The sequence below is a fragment of the Oncorhynchus keta genome, chromosome 22 (assembly GCF_023373465.1).
Source record: "Oncorhynchus keta strain PuntledgeMale-10-30-2019 chromosome 22, Oket_V2, whole genome shotgun sequence".
Lineage (NCBI taxonomy): Eukaryota > Metazoa > Chordata > Actinopteri > Salmoniformes > Salmonidae > Oncorhynchus > Oncorhynchus keta.
In genome coordinates this window covers 42,949,293-42,964,557 of record NC_068442.1, presented here as the reverse complement: position 1 = coordinate 42,964,557, position 15,265 = coordinate 42,949,293, and the positions used below count along the sequence as shown (strand labels likewise).

The 15,265-nt window shown below is 42.6% G+C and overlaps 1 protein-coding gene and 1 long non-coding RNA gene across 3 annotated transcripts in view; both read right to left on the bottom strand.

Annotated features, from left to right (window-relative positions):
• Window positions 1–15,265, bottom strand: part of LOC118400675 (inaD-like protein) — a 309,349-nt gene that overhangs the window by 167,897 nt on the left and 126,187 nt on the right. For both annotated transcript variants that reach the window (XM_052475280.1, XM_052475281.1), the window contains 2 exons: window positions 10,232–10,294; window positions 9,771–9,842 (listed from right to left, as the gene is read on the bottom strand). In XM_052475280.1, coding sequence (XP_052331240.1) covers window positions 9,771–9,842; window positions 10,232–10,294 — 135 coding nt within the window. The remainder of the gene's footprint in view (window positions 1–9,770; window positions 9,843–10,231; window positions 10,295–15,265) is intronic.
• On the bottom strand, window positions 5,916–8,153 carry LOC127910656 (uncharacterized). Its single transcript, XR_008075619.1, has 3 exons — window positions 7,823–8,153; window positions 6,173–7,767; window positions 5,916–6,062 (listed from the first exon to the last, which is right to left on the bottom strand). It is a non-coding gene; the product is annotated as an uncharacterized LOC127910656 (long non-coding RNA).

Here is a 15,265-nt window from a genome sequence, read left to right as displayed (position 1 = left end):
ACTGCTCTCGGGATGAGCCAGGCACACACACAACCATGGCCCTAACTATTATGAGGACGAGTCTCGGACCTCAGAAAAATGTATAATTAGAAAAAATGACAACGTATATACAGTTGAAGTGGGAAGTTTACATACACTAGTAGGAGGTACAGTGAACATCTATACCCACACACTGACAGGCTGAGGATGTGGTGTGCTATTCCACATAGAAGATATTGAGAGAAGGAAATACAGTTGAAGTCGGAAGTTTACATACACTTAGGTTGGAGTCATTAAAACTAATTTTCAACCACTCAACACATTTCTTGTTAACAAACTATAGTTTTGGCAAGTCGGTTAGATCTACTTTTTGCATGACACAAGTCAGTTTTCCAACAATTGTTTACAGACAGATTATTTCACTTATAATTCACTGTATCCGAATTCCAGTGGGTCAGAAGTTTACATACACTAAGTTGACTGTGCCTTTAAACAGCTTGGAAAATTCCTGAAAATGATGTCATGGCTTTAGAAGGTTCTGATAGGCTAATTGACATCCTTTGAGTCAATTGGAGGTTCACCTGTGGATGTATTTCAAGGCCTACCTTCAAAGTCAGTGCCTCTTTGCTTGACATCATGGGAGAATCAAAAGAAATCAGCCAAGACCTCATAAAAAGAATTGTAGACCTCCACAAGTCTGGTTCATCCTTGAGAGCAATTTCCAAACACCAGGAGGTACCACGTTCATCTGAACAAACAATAGTACGCAAGTATAAACGCCATGGGACCATGCAGCCGTCATACCGCTCAGGAAGGAGATGCGTTCTGTCTCCTAGAGATGAACGTACTTTGATGTGAAAAGTGCAAATCAATCCCAGAACAACTGCAGAGGACCCTGTGAAGATGCTGGAGTAAACCGGTACAAAATTGTCTATATCCACAGTAAAATGAGTCCTATATCGACATAACCTGAAAGGCAGCTTAGCAAGGAAGAAGCCACTACTCCAAAACCACCATAAAAAACCCAGACTACGGTTTGCAACTGCACATGGGGACAAGATCACACTTTTTGGAGAAATCTGGTCTGATGAATATAGAACTGTTTGGCCATAATGACCATCGTTATGTTTGCAGGAAAAAGGGGGAGGCTTGCAAGCCAAAGAACATCATCCCAACCGTGAAGCACGGGGGTGGCAGCATCATGTTGTGGGGGTGCTTTGCTGCAGGAGGGACTGGTGAACTTCACAAAATGGGAGGAAAATTACGTGGATATATTGAAGCAACGTCTCAAGACATCAGTTATAGCTTGCACGCAAATGGGTCTTCCAAATGTACAATGACCCCAAGCATACTTACAAAGTTGTGGCAAAATGGCTTAAGGACAGCAAAGTCTAGGTACTGGAGTGGCCATCACAAAGCCCTGAAGTCAATCCTATAGAACATTTGTGGGCAGAACTGAAAAAGTGTGTGCGAGCAAGGAGGCCTACAAACCTGACTCAGTTACACCAGCTCTGTCAGGAGGAATGGGCCAAACTTCACCCAACTTATTGCGGGAAGCTTGTGGAAGGCTCCCTGAAACGTTTGACCCAAGTTAAACAATTTAAAGGCAATGCTACCAAATATTAATTGCGTTATTTAATATGAAATAACTATTAAATAACACATATGGAATCATGTAAGTTCTAATGAACTTATCCTCTGCAGCAGAGGTAACTCTGGGTCTTCCTTTCCTGTGGTGGTCCTCATGAGAGACAGGTAACTCTAATTAACTTATCCTCTGCAGCAGAGGTAAATCTAGGTCTTCCTTTCCTTTCCTGTGGCGGTCCTCATGAGAGCCTGTTTCATCATAGCGCTTGATGGTTTTTGTGACTGCATTTGAAGAACTTTTAACAAGGCATATGTGTTAATTGAAATGCATTCCAGGTGACTTCCTCACGGAGCTGGTTGAGAGAATGCCAAGAGTGTGCAAAGATGTCATCAAGGCAAAGGGTGGCTACCTTGAAGAATCTCAAATATAAAATATATTTTGATTTGTTTAACACTTTTTTGGTTACTACATGGTTCCATATGTGTTATTTCATAGTTTTGATGTCTTCACTATTATTCTGCAATCTAGAAAAGAGTAAAAATAAAGTAAAACCCTGGAATGAGTAGGTGTGTTCAAACCTTTGACTGGTACTGTATGTATATAAACTCAGCTTCTGTGAAGGGAGTAGTACACAGCGTTGTACGAGATCTTCAGTTTCTTGGCAATTTATCACATGGAATATCCTTCATTTCTCAGAACAAGAATAGACTGAAGAGTTTCAGAAGAAAGTTATTTGTTTCTGGCCATTTTGAGCCTGTAATCGAAACCCACAAATGCTTATGCTACAGATTCTCAACTAGTCTAAAGAAGGCCAGTTTTATTGCTTCTTTAATCATAATAAGTTTTCAGCTTTGTTAACATAATTACAAAAGGGTTTTCTAATGATCAATTAGCTTTTAAAATGATAAACGTGGATGAGCTAACACAACATGCCATTGGATCACAGGAGTGATGGTTGCTGATAATGGGCCTCTGTACGCCTATGTAGATATTCCATATTCCAGCTACAATAGTCATTTACAACATTAACAAATGTCTACACTGTATTTATGATCAATATGATGCTATTTTAGTGAACAAAAAATGTGCTTTTCTTTCAAAAACCAGTGGAATCATGAACAGTGGTTTGTTCATTATGTTTGCCTGCCTCTATGTGTACCAGTGGAATCATGAACAGTGGTTTGTTCATTATGTTTGCCTGCCTCTGTGTGTACCAGTGGAATCATGAACAGTGGTTTGTTCATTATGTTCGCCTGCCTCTGTGTGTACCAGTGGAATCATGAACAGTGGTTTGTTCATTATGTTCGCCTGCCTCTGTGTGTACCAGTGGAATCATGAACAGTGGTTTGTTCATTATGTTCGCCTGCCTCTGTGTGTACCAGTGGAATCATGAACAGTGGTTTATTCATTATGTTTGCCTGCCTCTGTGTGTACCAGTGGAATCATGAACAGTGGTTTGTTCATTATGTTCGCCTGCCTCTATGTGTACCAGTGGAATCATGAACAGTGGTTTGTTCATTATGTTCACCTGCCTCTATGTGTACCAGTGGAATCATGAACAGTGGTTTGTTCATTATGTTCGCCTGCCTCTGTGTGTACCAGTGGAATCATGAACAGTGGTTTGTTCATTATGTTTGCCTGCCTCTATGTGTACCAGTGGAATCATGAACAGTGGTTTGTTCATTATGTTTGCCTGCCTCTGTGTGTACCAGTGGAATCATGAACAGTGGTTTGTTCATTATGTTTGCCTGCCTCTATGTCTACCAGTGGAATCATGAACAGTGGTGTGTTCATTATGTTTGCCTGCCTCTGTGTGTACCAGTGGAATCATGAACAGTGGTTTGTTCATTATGTTCGCCTGCCTCTGTGTGTACCAGTGGAATCATGAACAGTGGTTTGTTCATTATGTTTGCCTGCCTCTGTGTGTACCAGTGGAATCATGAACAGTGGTTTGTTCATTATGTTCGCCTGCCTCTGTGTGTACCAGTGGAATCATGAACAGTGGTTTGTTCATTATGTTTGCCTGCCTCTATGTGTACCAGTGGAATCATGAACAGTGGTTTGTTCATTATGTTTGCCTGCCTCTATGTGTACCAGTGGAATCATGAACAGTGGTTTGTTCATTATGTTTGCCTGCCTCTATGTGTACCAGTGGAATCATGAACAGTGGTTTGTTCATTATGTTCGCCTGCCTCTATGTGTACCAGTGGAATCATGAACAGTGGTTTGTTCATTATGTTTGCCTGCCTCTATGTGTACCAGTGGAATCATGAACAGTGGTTTGTTCATTATGTTTGCCTGCCTCTATGTGTACCAGTGGAATCATGAACAGTGGTTTGTTCATTATGTTCACCTGCCTCTATGTGTACCAGTGGAATCATGAACAGTGGTTTGTTCATTATGTTTGCCTGCCTCTATGTGTACCAGTGGAATCATGAACAGTGGTTTGTTCATTATGTTTGCCTGCCTCTATGTGTACCAGTGGAATCATGAACAGTGGTTTGTTCATTATGTTCGCCTGCCTCTATGTGTACCAGTGGAATCATGAACAGTGGTTTGTTCATTATGTTTGCCTGCCTCTGTGTGTACCAGTGGAATCATGAACAGTGGTTTGTTCATTATGTTCGCCTGCCTCTGTGTGTACCAGTGGAATCATGAACAGTGGTTTATTCATTATGTTTGCCTGCCTCTGTGTGTACCAGTGGAATCATGAACAGTGGTTTGTTCATTATGTTTGCCTGCCTCTATGTGTACCAGTGGAATCATGAACAGTGGTTTGTTCATTATGTTTGCCTGCCTCTATGTGTACCAGTGGAATCATGAACAGTGGTTTATTCATTATGATCGCCTGCCTCTGTGTGTAGTGGAATCATGAACAGTGGTTTGTTCATTATGTTTGCCTGCCTCTATGTGTACCAGTGGAATCATGAACAGTGGTTTGTTCATTATGTTTGCCTGCCTCTGTGTGTACCAGTGGAATCATGAACAGTGGTTTGTTCATTATGTTTGCCTGCCTCTATGTCTACCAGTGGAATCATGAACAGTGGTTTGTTCATTATGTTTGCCTGCCTCTGTGTGTACCAGTGGAATCATGAACAGTGGTGTGTTCATTATGTTCGGCCTCTGTGTGTACCAGTGGAATCATGAACAGTGGTTTGTTCATTATGTTTGCCTGCCTCTGTGTGTACCAGTGGAATCATGAACAGTGGTTTGTTCATTATGTTCGCCTGCCTCTGTGTGTACCAGTGGAATCATGAACAGTGGTTTGTTCATTATGTTTGCCTGCCTCTATGTGTACCAGTGGAATCATGAACAGTGGTTTGTTCATTATGTTTGCCTGCCTCTATGTGTACCAGTGGAATCATGAACAGTGGTTTGTTCATTATGTTTGCCTGCCTCTATGTGTACCAGTGGAATCATGAACAGTGGTTTGTTCATTATGTTCACCTGCCTCTATGTGTACCAGTGGAATCATGAACAGTGGTTTGTTCATTATGTTTGCCTGCCTCTATGTGTACCAGTGGAATCATGAACAGTGGTTTGTTCATTATGTTTGCCTGCCTCTATGTGTACCAGTGGAATCATGAACAGTGGTTTGTTCATTATGTTCACCTGCCTCTATGTGTACCAGTGGAATCATGAACAGTGGTTTGTTCATTATGTTTGCCTGCCTCTATGTGTACCAGTGGAATCATGAACAGTGGTTTGTTCATTATGTTTGCCTGCCTCTGTGTGTACCAGTGGAATCATGAACAGTGGTTTGTTCATTATGTTCGCCTGCCTCTGTGTGTACCAGTGGAATCATGAACAGTGGTTTGTTCATTATGTTTGCCTGCCTCTGTGTGTACCAGTGGAATCATGAACAGTGGTTTGTTCATTATGTTCGCCTGCCTCTGTGTGTACCAGTGGAATCATGAACAGTGGTTTGTTCATTATGTTTGCCTGCCTCTATGTGTACCAGTGGAATCATGAACAGTGGTTTGTTCATTATGTTCGCCTGCCTCTGTGTGTACCAGTGGAATCATGAACAGTGGTTTGTTCATTATGTTTGCCTGCCTCTATGTGTACCAGTGGAATCATGAACAGTGGTTTGTTCATTATGTTTGCCTGCCTCTATGTGTACCAGTGGAATCATGAACAGTGGTTTGTTCATTATGTTCGCCTGCCTCTATGTGTACCAGTGGAATCCAGTGGAATCATGAACAGTGGTTTGTTCATTATGTTCGCCTGCCTCTATGTGTACCAGTGGAATCATGAACAGTGGTTTGTTCATTATGTTTGCCTCTATGTGTACCAGTGGAATCATGAACAGTGGTTTGTTCATTATGTTTGCCTGCCTCTAGTGGAAGTGGAATCATGAACAGTGGTTTGTTCATTATGTTCACCTGCCTCTATGTGTACCAGTGGAATCATGAACAGTGGTTTGTTCATTATGTTCACCTGCCTCTATGTGTACCAGTGGAATCATGAACAGTGGTTTGTTCATTATGTTCGCCTGCCTCTATGTGTACCAGTGGAATCATGAACAGTGGTTTGTTCATTATGTTTGCCTGCCTCTATGTGTACCAGTGGAATCATGAACAGTGGTTTGTTCATTATGTTCACCTGCCTCTATGTGTACCAGTGGAATCATGAACAGTGGTTTGTTCATTATGTTCACCTGCCTCTATGTGTACCAGTGGAATCATGAACAGTGGTTTGTTCATTATGTTCGCCTGCCTCTATGTGTACCAGTGGAATCATGAACAGTGGTTTGTTCATTATGTTTGCCTGCCTCTATGTGTACCAGTGGAATCATGAACAGTGGTTTGTTCATTATGTTCACCTGCCTCTATGTGTACCAGTGGAATCATGAACAGTGGTTTGTTCATTATGTTTGCCTGCCTCTATGTGTACCAGTGGAATCATGAACAGTGGTTTGTTCATTATGTTCGCCTGCCTCTGTGTGTACCAGTGGAATCATGAACAGTGGTTTGTTCATTATGTTTGCCTGCCTCTATGTGTACCAGTGGAATCATGAACAGTGGTTTGTTCATTATGTTCGCCTGCCTCTGTGTGTACCAGTGGAATCATGAACAGTGGTTTGTTCATTATGTTTGCCTGCCTCTATGTGTACCAGTGGAATCATGAACAGTGGTTTGTTCATTATGTTTGCCTGCCTCTGTGTGTACCAGTGGAATCATGAACAGTGGTTTGTTCATTATGTTCGCCTGCCTCTATGTGTACCAGTGGAATCATGAACAGTGGTTTGTTCATTATGTTTGCCTGCCTCTATGTGTACCAGTGGAATCATGAACAGTGGTTTGTTCATTATGTTCACCTGCCTCTATGTGTACCAGTGGAATCATGAACAGTGGTTTATTCATTATGTTCGCCTGCCTCTATGTGTACCAGTGGAATCATGAACAGTGTTTTTTTCATTATGTTCACCTGCCTCTGTGTGTACCAGTGGAATCATGAACAGTGGTTTGTTCATTATGTTCGCCTGCCTCTGTGTGTACCAGTGGAATCATGAACAGTGGTTTGTTCATTATGTTCACCTGCCTCTATGTGTACCAGTGGAATCATGAACAGTGGTTTGTTCATTATGTTCGCCTGCCTCTATGTGTACCAGTGGAATCATGAACAGTGGTTTGTTCATTATGTTTGCCTGCCTCTGTGTGTACCAGTGGAATCATGAACAGTGGTTTGTTCATTATGTTTGCCTGCCTCTATGTGTACCAGTGGAATCATGAACAGTGGTTTGTTCATTATGTTTGCCTGCCTCTATGTGTACCAGTGGAATCATGAACAGTGGTTTGTTCATTATGTTTGCCTGCCTCTGTGTGTACCAGTGGAATCATGAACAGTGGTTTGTTCATTATGTTTGCCTGCCTCTATGTGTACCAGTGGAATCATGAACAGTGGTTTGTTCATTATGTTTGCCTGCCTCTATGTGTACCAGTGGAATCATGAACAGTGGTTTGTTCATTATGTTTGCCTGCCTCTATGTGTACCAGTGGAATCATGAACAGTGGTTTGTTCATTATGTTTGCCTGCCTCTATGTGTACCAGTGGAATCATGAACAGTGGTTTGTTCATTATGTTTGCCTGCCTCTGTGTGTACCAGTGGAATCATGAACAGTGGTTTGTTCATTATGTTAGCCTGCCTCTATGTGTACCAGTGGAATCATGAACAGTGGTTTGTTCATTATGTTCACCTGCCTCTGTGTGTACCAGTGGAATCATGAACAGTGTTTTTTTCATTATGTTCACCTGCCTCTATGTGTACCAGTGGAATCATGAACAGTGGTTTGTTCATTATGTTAGCCTGCCTCTATGTGTACCAGTGGAATCATGAACAGTGGTTTGTTCATTATGTTTGCCTGCCTCTATGTGTACCAGTGGAATCATGAACAGTGGTTTGTTCATTATGTTTGCCTGCCTCTATGTGTACCAGTGGAATCATGAACAGTGGTTTGTTCATTATGTTTGCCTGCCTCTATGTGTACCAGTGGAATCATGAACAGTGGTTTGTTCATTATGTTTGCCTGCCTCTATGTGTACCAGTGGAATCATGAACAGTGGTTTATTCATTATGTTTGCCTGCCTCTATGTGTACCAGTGGAATCATGAACAGTGGTTTGTTCATTATGTTTGCCTGCCTCTATGTCTACCAGTGGAATCATGAACAGTGGTTTGTTCATTATGTTTGCCTGCGTCCCCAGATATGCCTTTTTAAAAGCACATTCACCACACTCTCAAACAGCTAACTCTGCCCTCTCGTGGCACAGGCCGAGAGCCGACCAGGAACAAACTAAACCAGCTCGCAGTCGGCTCAAGTAGGCAATAGAGACGCTGCTGTGTTTGCGAAATGCCGGACAAAAGGCAATTTTAAAACGATCCAGCGACTCCTGCCGTGTCTAACAGACAACCCACACACAAACATAATAACGACACTCGGAGAATGAGTGCACAAGCTTATAGATATGTCAGTCAGTCAGGTGGGTCTGTCGGCAGGGCTCTGGCTAATATTACCTAGCCAGCTAGAAAGATGACGCAAGAAGCAAAAGCTAACGTTAAACGGAGCCTACCTCAGCAGGAGCAAAAAATACGCTACTTTGCTTTACAGAGTAGGCTACTGAGGAAGACAGTGATGATGTGGTGCTCAGTGGTGAGGCTGAGGCGGGACGAAACGCAGGAGGGAGGGAGGGAGCAGAGGGAAAAGTTAGTACCGTGGTTCCCAAACTGGAGGTCGTGGCCCCATGTGGGGACCCCTGAGAAAATCTGTACTAATCTTATCAAACAAGTTAGGAACTGAAACACATAAGATATGTTTCATATATGAACATCTCCCATTGACCAATCTTCCTTATAGGCCTTACATTAAAATGCAATAAACACGCAAACAATAGTTCCAAAAAATGTCCTCGGTTTTCATTTCGTCACTGATACTATGTGTCAGTGTGAATCATTTGTCATATTTCCATCCTTTCAGAGGTGTAACATTACACTTGTGTAGCTAATAGGCTGTGAGTTTGTAGATGGACTGAGGTGAATGAACCAACAGCAGCCAAGGTCATAATGGCTGGTGTTAATGCTTGTTTTTCTTCTCCTCCAAATAGAATTTGAACGCTTTTTTTTATTGTATAGAAATTAAGTAAATTTGTTTAAACTTTCCCCAAAACAATGCTGGGGGGGAAACCTTCCCTCCCCACCGTTTTGGAAAGTTGAAGCTCATTTACTGCATTTCAATATAATTTTAAAAACATCCAAATTCTATTTGGAGGAGAAGAAAAACAAGCATTAACACCAGCCATTATGACCTTGGCTGCTGTTGGTTCATTCACCTCAGTCCATCTAATAACACTAAAACACAAACCCTGGTTATGGCCCTGCACACTACCCCACACACACTCACACAGGTCCAGGTACACACACACCCACTGCAGTTATGATCACATTGCTCTCTGTTAGGTGGGCCTGGAGTTTAACATTTCTTTTTACTGTGAGAAGTTATCATCCATGTTCCAAACTACACGTTTTCTAATGATTCTTTCCCCAGTCCTTCTGTACCCGATAAACTAAAAACAAACCGTCACCCAAACAACAAGGTGAATTTAGTGAATCTGTTAAATGTTTCATTAGAAAAAGATACTTTGTCAGTATCCACTTGAACACATAGACAGACAGGCAAATGGACACACATGGACACAGCCCTTACCTGTGTGGAGGTCCCCAGTGACTGATGGCAGGGGTCTCCTCTCCCTCTCCTTCCTCCCTCTCAGGTAGATCACTGAGAGCATACGCCAAGATGTTGTTAACCACTAATTGATTTTAATGTATTGTCCCTGTACATTCACCTGTTCTGTATCTACACGCTGACTGCTTCCTACTGACCTCTTGCCAACTCCCCCTTGCAAGAGAGGTTTCTGACCCCAAGGGTCTTTTCCCAGTTAACGAAAGGTTAAAGAGTGACTGAACACGTCGATTGGAACATGTGTTTTTCTGTTGCTCATTAGAAAAACTATATTTCGGTCTTGGAGGGGTGTTTCCTGACCGATTCTGGGTTTGGTTAATTATGTTTGTCCCCCATGAGACACTTTAAATAACAACCAGAGGTGATGGTGAATGTAGAATGTGTGTGTGTTGCCTGTGGCTCTACAGCGAGTTCTGTTGTCCTACCTGTGTCGTCCTCCTCCCTGGCCCCTCCTCTTTCTCCTCTCTGTGCCAATCAAATGCACCGAGCTAGAGGAGAACACATCAACCATTAGGTATATCAATCAATCTATCCATTCATAAATGAATCAACCACTTTACTGTACCAGTTGGGATATTGGTAGTGCAGTACGATACGTTGTTCAGTTTTGATACTGTATTATTGTTATTATGTACCGCGTGAGGTTATGACATGGCAAGACATTTTTGCAACTTATTCCCACTGTTTAAACAGTAGCACTGGAAATAACACAACCCTTTAGGTTCCCCAGGTAGAAATGTTCCCTCCTACAATATGTGCGGCTAGTGGGTCTGTATAACCATTCAATTTAAATAATTTACTCTGCAATAAACCTCATACCTTAACGAGTGCTGTTCTAGGATCAGCTTCCCTGTGTGTTCATGTAATATTATTCATGATGATCTAAAAAGGCAAAACTGACCTGAAATCAGCACCCCTACTCTGAGACACTTTGAATACAGACCTTTGCCAAAGGGGGAAATGATAGAGATTTCAGAGTAACGAATCCCGATTTAACTAGTATGTGATCTCCTATTCCAACGGGCAAAGACGAGCTGATAAATTGAATTTGGTATCCATCTCAAGCGACCAGAGATGTAGTCAAATATGAATGAGGCTGTTATGGACGTAAGTGAGACTTATGGACAGGCTGTTATGGACGTGAGTGAGGCTGTTATGGACGTGAGTGAGACTGTTATGGACAGGCTGTTATGGACGTGAGTGAGGCTGTTATGGACGTGAGTGAGACTGTTATGGACGTGAGTGAGACTGTTATGGACAGGCTGTTATGGACGTGAGTGAGACTGTTATGGACGTGAGTGAGACTGTTATGGACGTGAGTGAGACTGTTATGGACGTGAGTGAGGCTGTTATGGACGTGAGTGAGGCTGTTATGGACGTGAGTGAGGCTGTTATGGACGTGAGTGAGGCTGTTATGGACAGGCTGTTATGGACGTGAGTGAGACTGTTATGGACAGGCTGTTATGGACGTGAGTGAGACTGTTATGGACGTGAGTGAGACTGTTATGGACAGGCTGTTATGGACGTGAGTGAGACTGTTATGGACGTGAGTGAGACTGTTATGGACAGGCTGTTATGGACGTGAGTGAGGCTGTTATGGACGTGAGTGAGGCTGTTATGGACGTGAGTGAGGCTGTTATGGACGTGAGTGAGACTGTTATGGACAGGCTGTTGTGGACGTGAGTGAGGCTGTTATGGACGTGAGTGAGGCTGTTATGATTGTGAGTGAGGCTGTTATGGACGTGAGTGAGGCTGTTATGGATGTGAGTGAGAGCCAGGAGAGGACTGGCCACCCCTCAGAGCCTGGTTTCTCTCTAGGTTTCTTCCTAGGTTCCTGCCTTTCCAGGGAGTTTTTCCTAGCCACCATGTTTCTACATCTGCATTGCTTGCTGTTTGGGTTTTAAGGCTGGGTTTCTGTACAGCACTTTGTGACACCTGCCCAACATCACTACTCTGGACGGCTCTGACTTAGAATACGTGGACAACTACAAATACTTAGGTGTCTGGTTAGACTGTAAACTCTCCTTCCAGACCCATATCAAACATCTCCAATCCAAAGTTAAATCTAGAATTGGCTTCCTATTTCGCAACAAAGCATCCTTCACTCATGCTGCCAAACATACCCTTGTAAAACTGACCATCCTACCAATCCTCGACTTTGGCGATGTCATTTACAAAATAGCCTCCAATACCCTACTCAATAAATTGGATGCAGTCTATCACAGTGCAATCCGTTTTGTCACCAAAGCCCCATATATTCTACCCACCATTGCGACCTATACGCTCTCGTTGGCTGGCCCTCGCTTCATACTCGTCGCCAAACCCATTGGTTCCATGTCATCTACAAGACCCTGCTAGGTAAAGTCCCCCCTTATCTCAGCTCGCTGGTCACCATAGCATCTCCCACCTGTAGCACACGCTCCAGCAGGTATATCTCTCTAGTCACCCCCAAAACCAATTCTTTCTTTGGCCGCCTCTCCTTCCAGTTCTCTGCTGCCAATGACTGGAACGAACTACAAAAATCTCTGAAACTGGAAGCACTTATCTCCCTCACTAGCTTTAAGCACCAACTGTCAGAGCAGCTCACAGATTACTGCACCTGTACATAGCCCACCTATAATTTAGCCCAAACAACTACCTCTTTCCCAACTGTATTTAATTTATTAATTTATTTTGCTCCTTTGCACCCCATTATTTTTATTTCTACTTTGCACATTCTTCCATTGCAAAACTACCATTCCAGTGTTTTACTTGCTATATTGTATTTACTTTGCCACCATGGCCTTTTTTGCCTTTACCTCCCTTCTCACCTCATTTGCTCACATCGTATATAGACTTGTTTATACTGTATTATTGACTGTATGTTTGTTTTACTCCAAGTGTAACTCTGTGTCGTTGTATCTGTCGAACTGCTTTGCTTTATCTTGGCCAGGTCGCAGTTGTAAATGAGAACTTGTTCTCAACTTGCCTACCTGGTTAAATAAATAAAAAATAAGTAAAAAGGGCTTTATAAATACATTTGATTTGAATCAGGTTTGTTAGTGCTAGTGCAAAAACAAGTTGGGAAACACTGTCCAATCCTGTATTTTCAGATCATGGTTCAGATATACTGTGGTATGACTGACTCAGGCAATGTCACTGGAGTCACTGCCTGCCATACCATCATGTTACCAGCAGGGGGGGCGCCAAGCCTACTAGAGAGCCAGAGAATGAGCAGATCAACTACATTTTTGAGAATTAATGTAATGACATGTAACTCTTACTCAACCCACTGTCTGATATAAATGACACTAAACAAGGTAGATTACATTCTATACATTCTATTCATTTTGTCATTTCAAACTTTTAGATTTTTATTTTTTTCTGCATGGTTCCAACGAACATAGCTTTTCTGAAGGCCAGAAGCTTTCACTAAAAGGAAGAGGTGGCGTAAAAGAGGCCGATGTATGGGCACCCTGACACATAAATAATTTGCCTCTACCTTCCGTTCATTTGGCAATCGTACAGAACAAACTGAACAAGCTCCGGTCGAGACTATCCTATCAACGGGACCTGAAGAACTGTTTCACGGAGTCGTGGCTGAAAAAAGACATGGATGATATGCAGTATCAGTCAAAGGTTTGGACACACCTACTCATTCAAGGGTTTTTCTTTATTTGACTATTTCTACATTGTAAAATAATAGTGAAGACATCAAAACTATGACATACTACATACCAAATCATGTAGTCAACATAAAAGTGTTAAACAAATACAAATATATTTTATATAGTCGCCACCCTTTGCCTTGATGACAGCTTTGCCCACTCTTAGCATTCTCACAACCAGCTTCATGGAGGTAGTCACCTGGAATGCATTTCAATTAACAGGTGTGCCTTGTTAATTTGTGGAATTTCTTTCCATCTTAATGCATTTGAGCCAATCAGTTGTGTTGTGACAAGGTAGAGGTGGTATACAGAAGATAGCCCTATTTAGTTAAAGATCAAGTCCATATTATGGCAAGAACAGCTCAAATAAGCAAAGAGAAACGACAGTCCATCATTACTTTAAGACATGAAGGTCAGTCAGTACGGAAAATGTCAATGTCAGTTTCTTCAAGTGCAGTCGCAAAAACCATCAAGCGCTATGATGAAACTGTCTCTCATGAGGACCACCACAGGAAAGGAATACCCAGAGTTACCTCTGCTGCAGAGGATAAGTTCATTAGAGTTAACTGCACCTCAGATTGTAGCTCAAATAAATGCTTCACAGAGTTCAAGTAACAGACATCTCAACATCAACTGTTCAGAGGAGACTGTGTGAATCAGGCATTCATGGTCGAATTGCTGCAAGGAAGCCACTCCTAAAGGACAACGATAATAAGAGGAGACTTTCTTGGGCCAAGAAACTTGAGCCAAGGACATTAGACCGGTGCAACTCTGTCCTTTGGTCGGATGAGTCGTAATGTGAGATTACGTCTTTGTGAGACGCAGTGTAGGTGAACGGATGATCTCCGCATGTGTGGTTCCCGCCGTCAAGCATGGAGGTGGCGGTGTGATGGTGCTTTGCTGGTGACACTGTCTGTGATTTATCTAGGGACAATGACAAAACTCCAGGCTGTGTAAGGGCTATTTTACCAAGAAGGAGAATGATGGAGTGCTGCATCAGATGATCTGGCCTCCACAATCACCCAACCCCTACTCAACGGAGATGGTTTGGGATGAGTTGAACCGCAGAGTGAAGGAAAATGCTCAGCATATGTGGGAACTCCTTCAAGACTGTTGGAAAAGCATTCTAGGTGAAGCTGGTAGAGAGAATTACAAGAGTGTGCAAAGCTGTCATCAAGGCAAAGTGTGGCTACTTTGAAGAATCTAAATTCTAAAATATATTTGGATTTGTTCAACACTTTTTTGGTTACTACATGATTCCACATATGTTATTTCATAGTTTTGATGTCCTCACTGTAGAATAATAATGTATAAAATAGTAAAATAAAGGAAAACCCTTGAATGAGTACGTGTGTCCAAGGACCCTGGGACTGAACACCTCAACCACGCTGACCCTCAACACGGAGGCGAGGAGACTGAAAAGATTTGTCTTGGTCCCTCAGATCCTCAAAAAGTTCTACAGCTGCACCATCAAGAGCATCTTGACTTGCTGTATCACCGCTTGGTATGGTAACTGCTTGGCATCCGACCACAAAATACGACAGAGGGCAGTGTGTACGGCCCAGTACATCACTGGGGCCAAGCTTCCTGCCGTCCAGGACCTCGATACCAGGCGGTGTCAGAGGAAGGCTCTAAAAATGGTCAAAGACTCCAGCCACCCTGGTCATAGACTGTTCTCTCTGCTACTGCACGGTACCGATGCACCAAGTGTGGAACCAACAGGACCCTGAACAGCTTCTACCCTCAAGCCATAAGACTACTAAATAGTTAATCATATAGCTACCCGGACTATCTGCATTGACCCTATTTGCA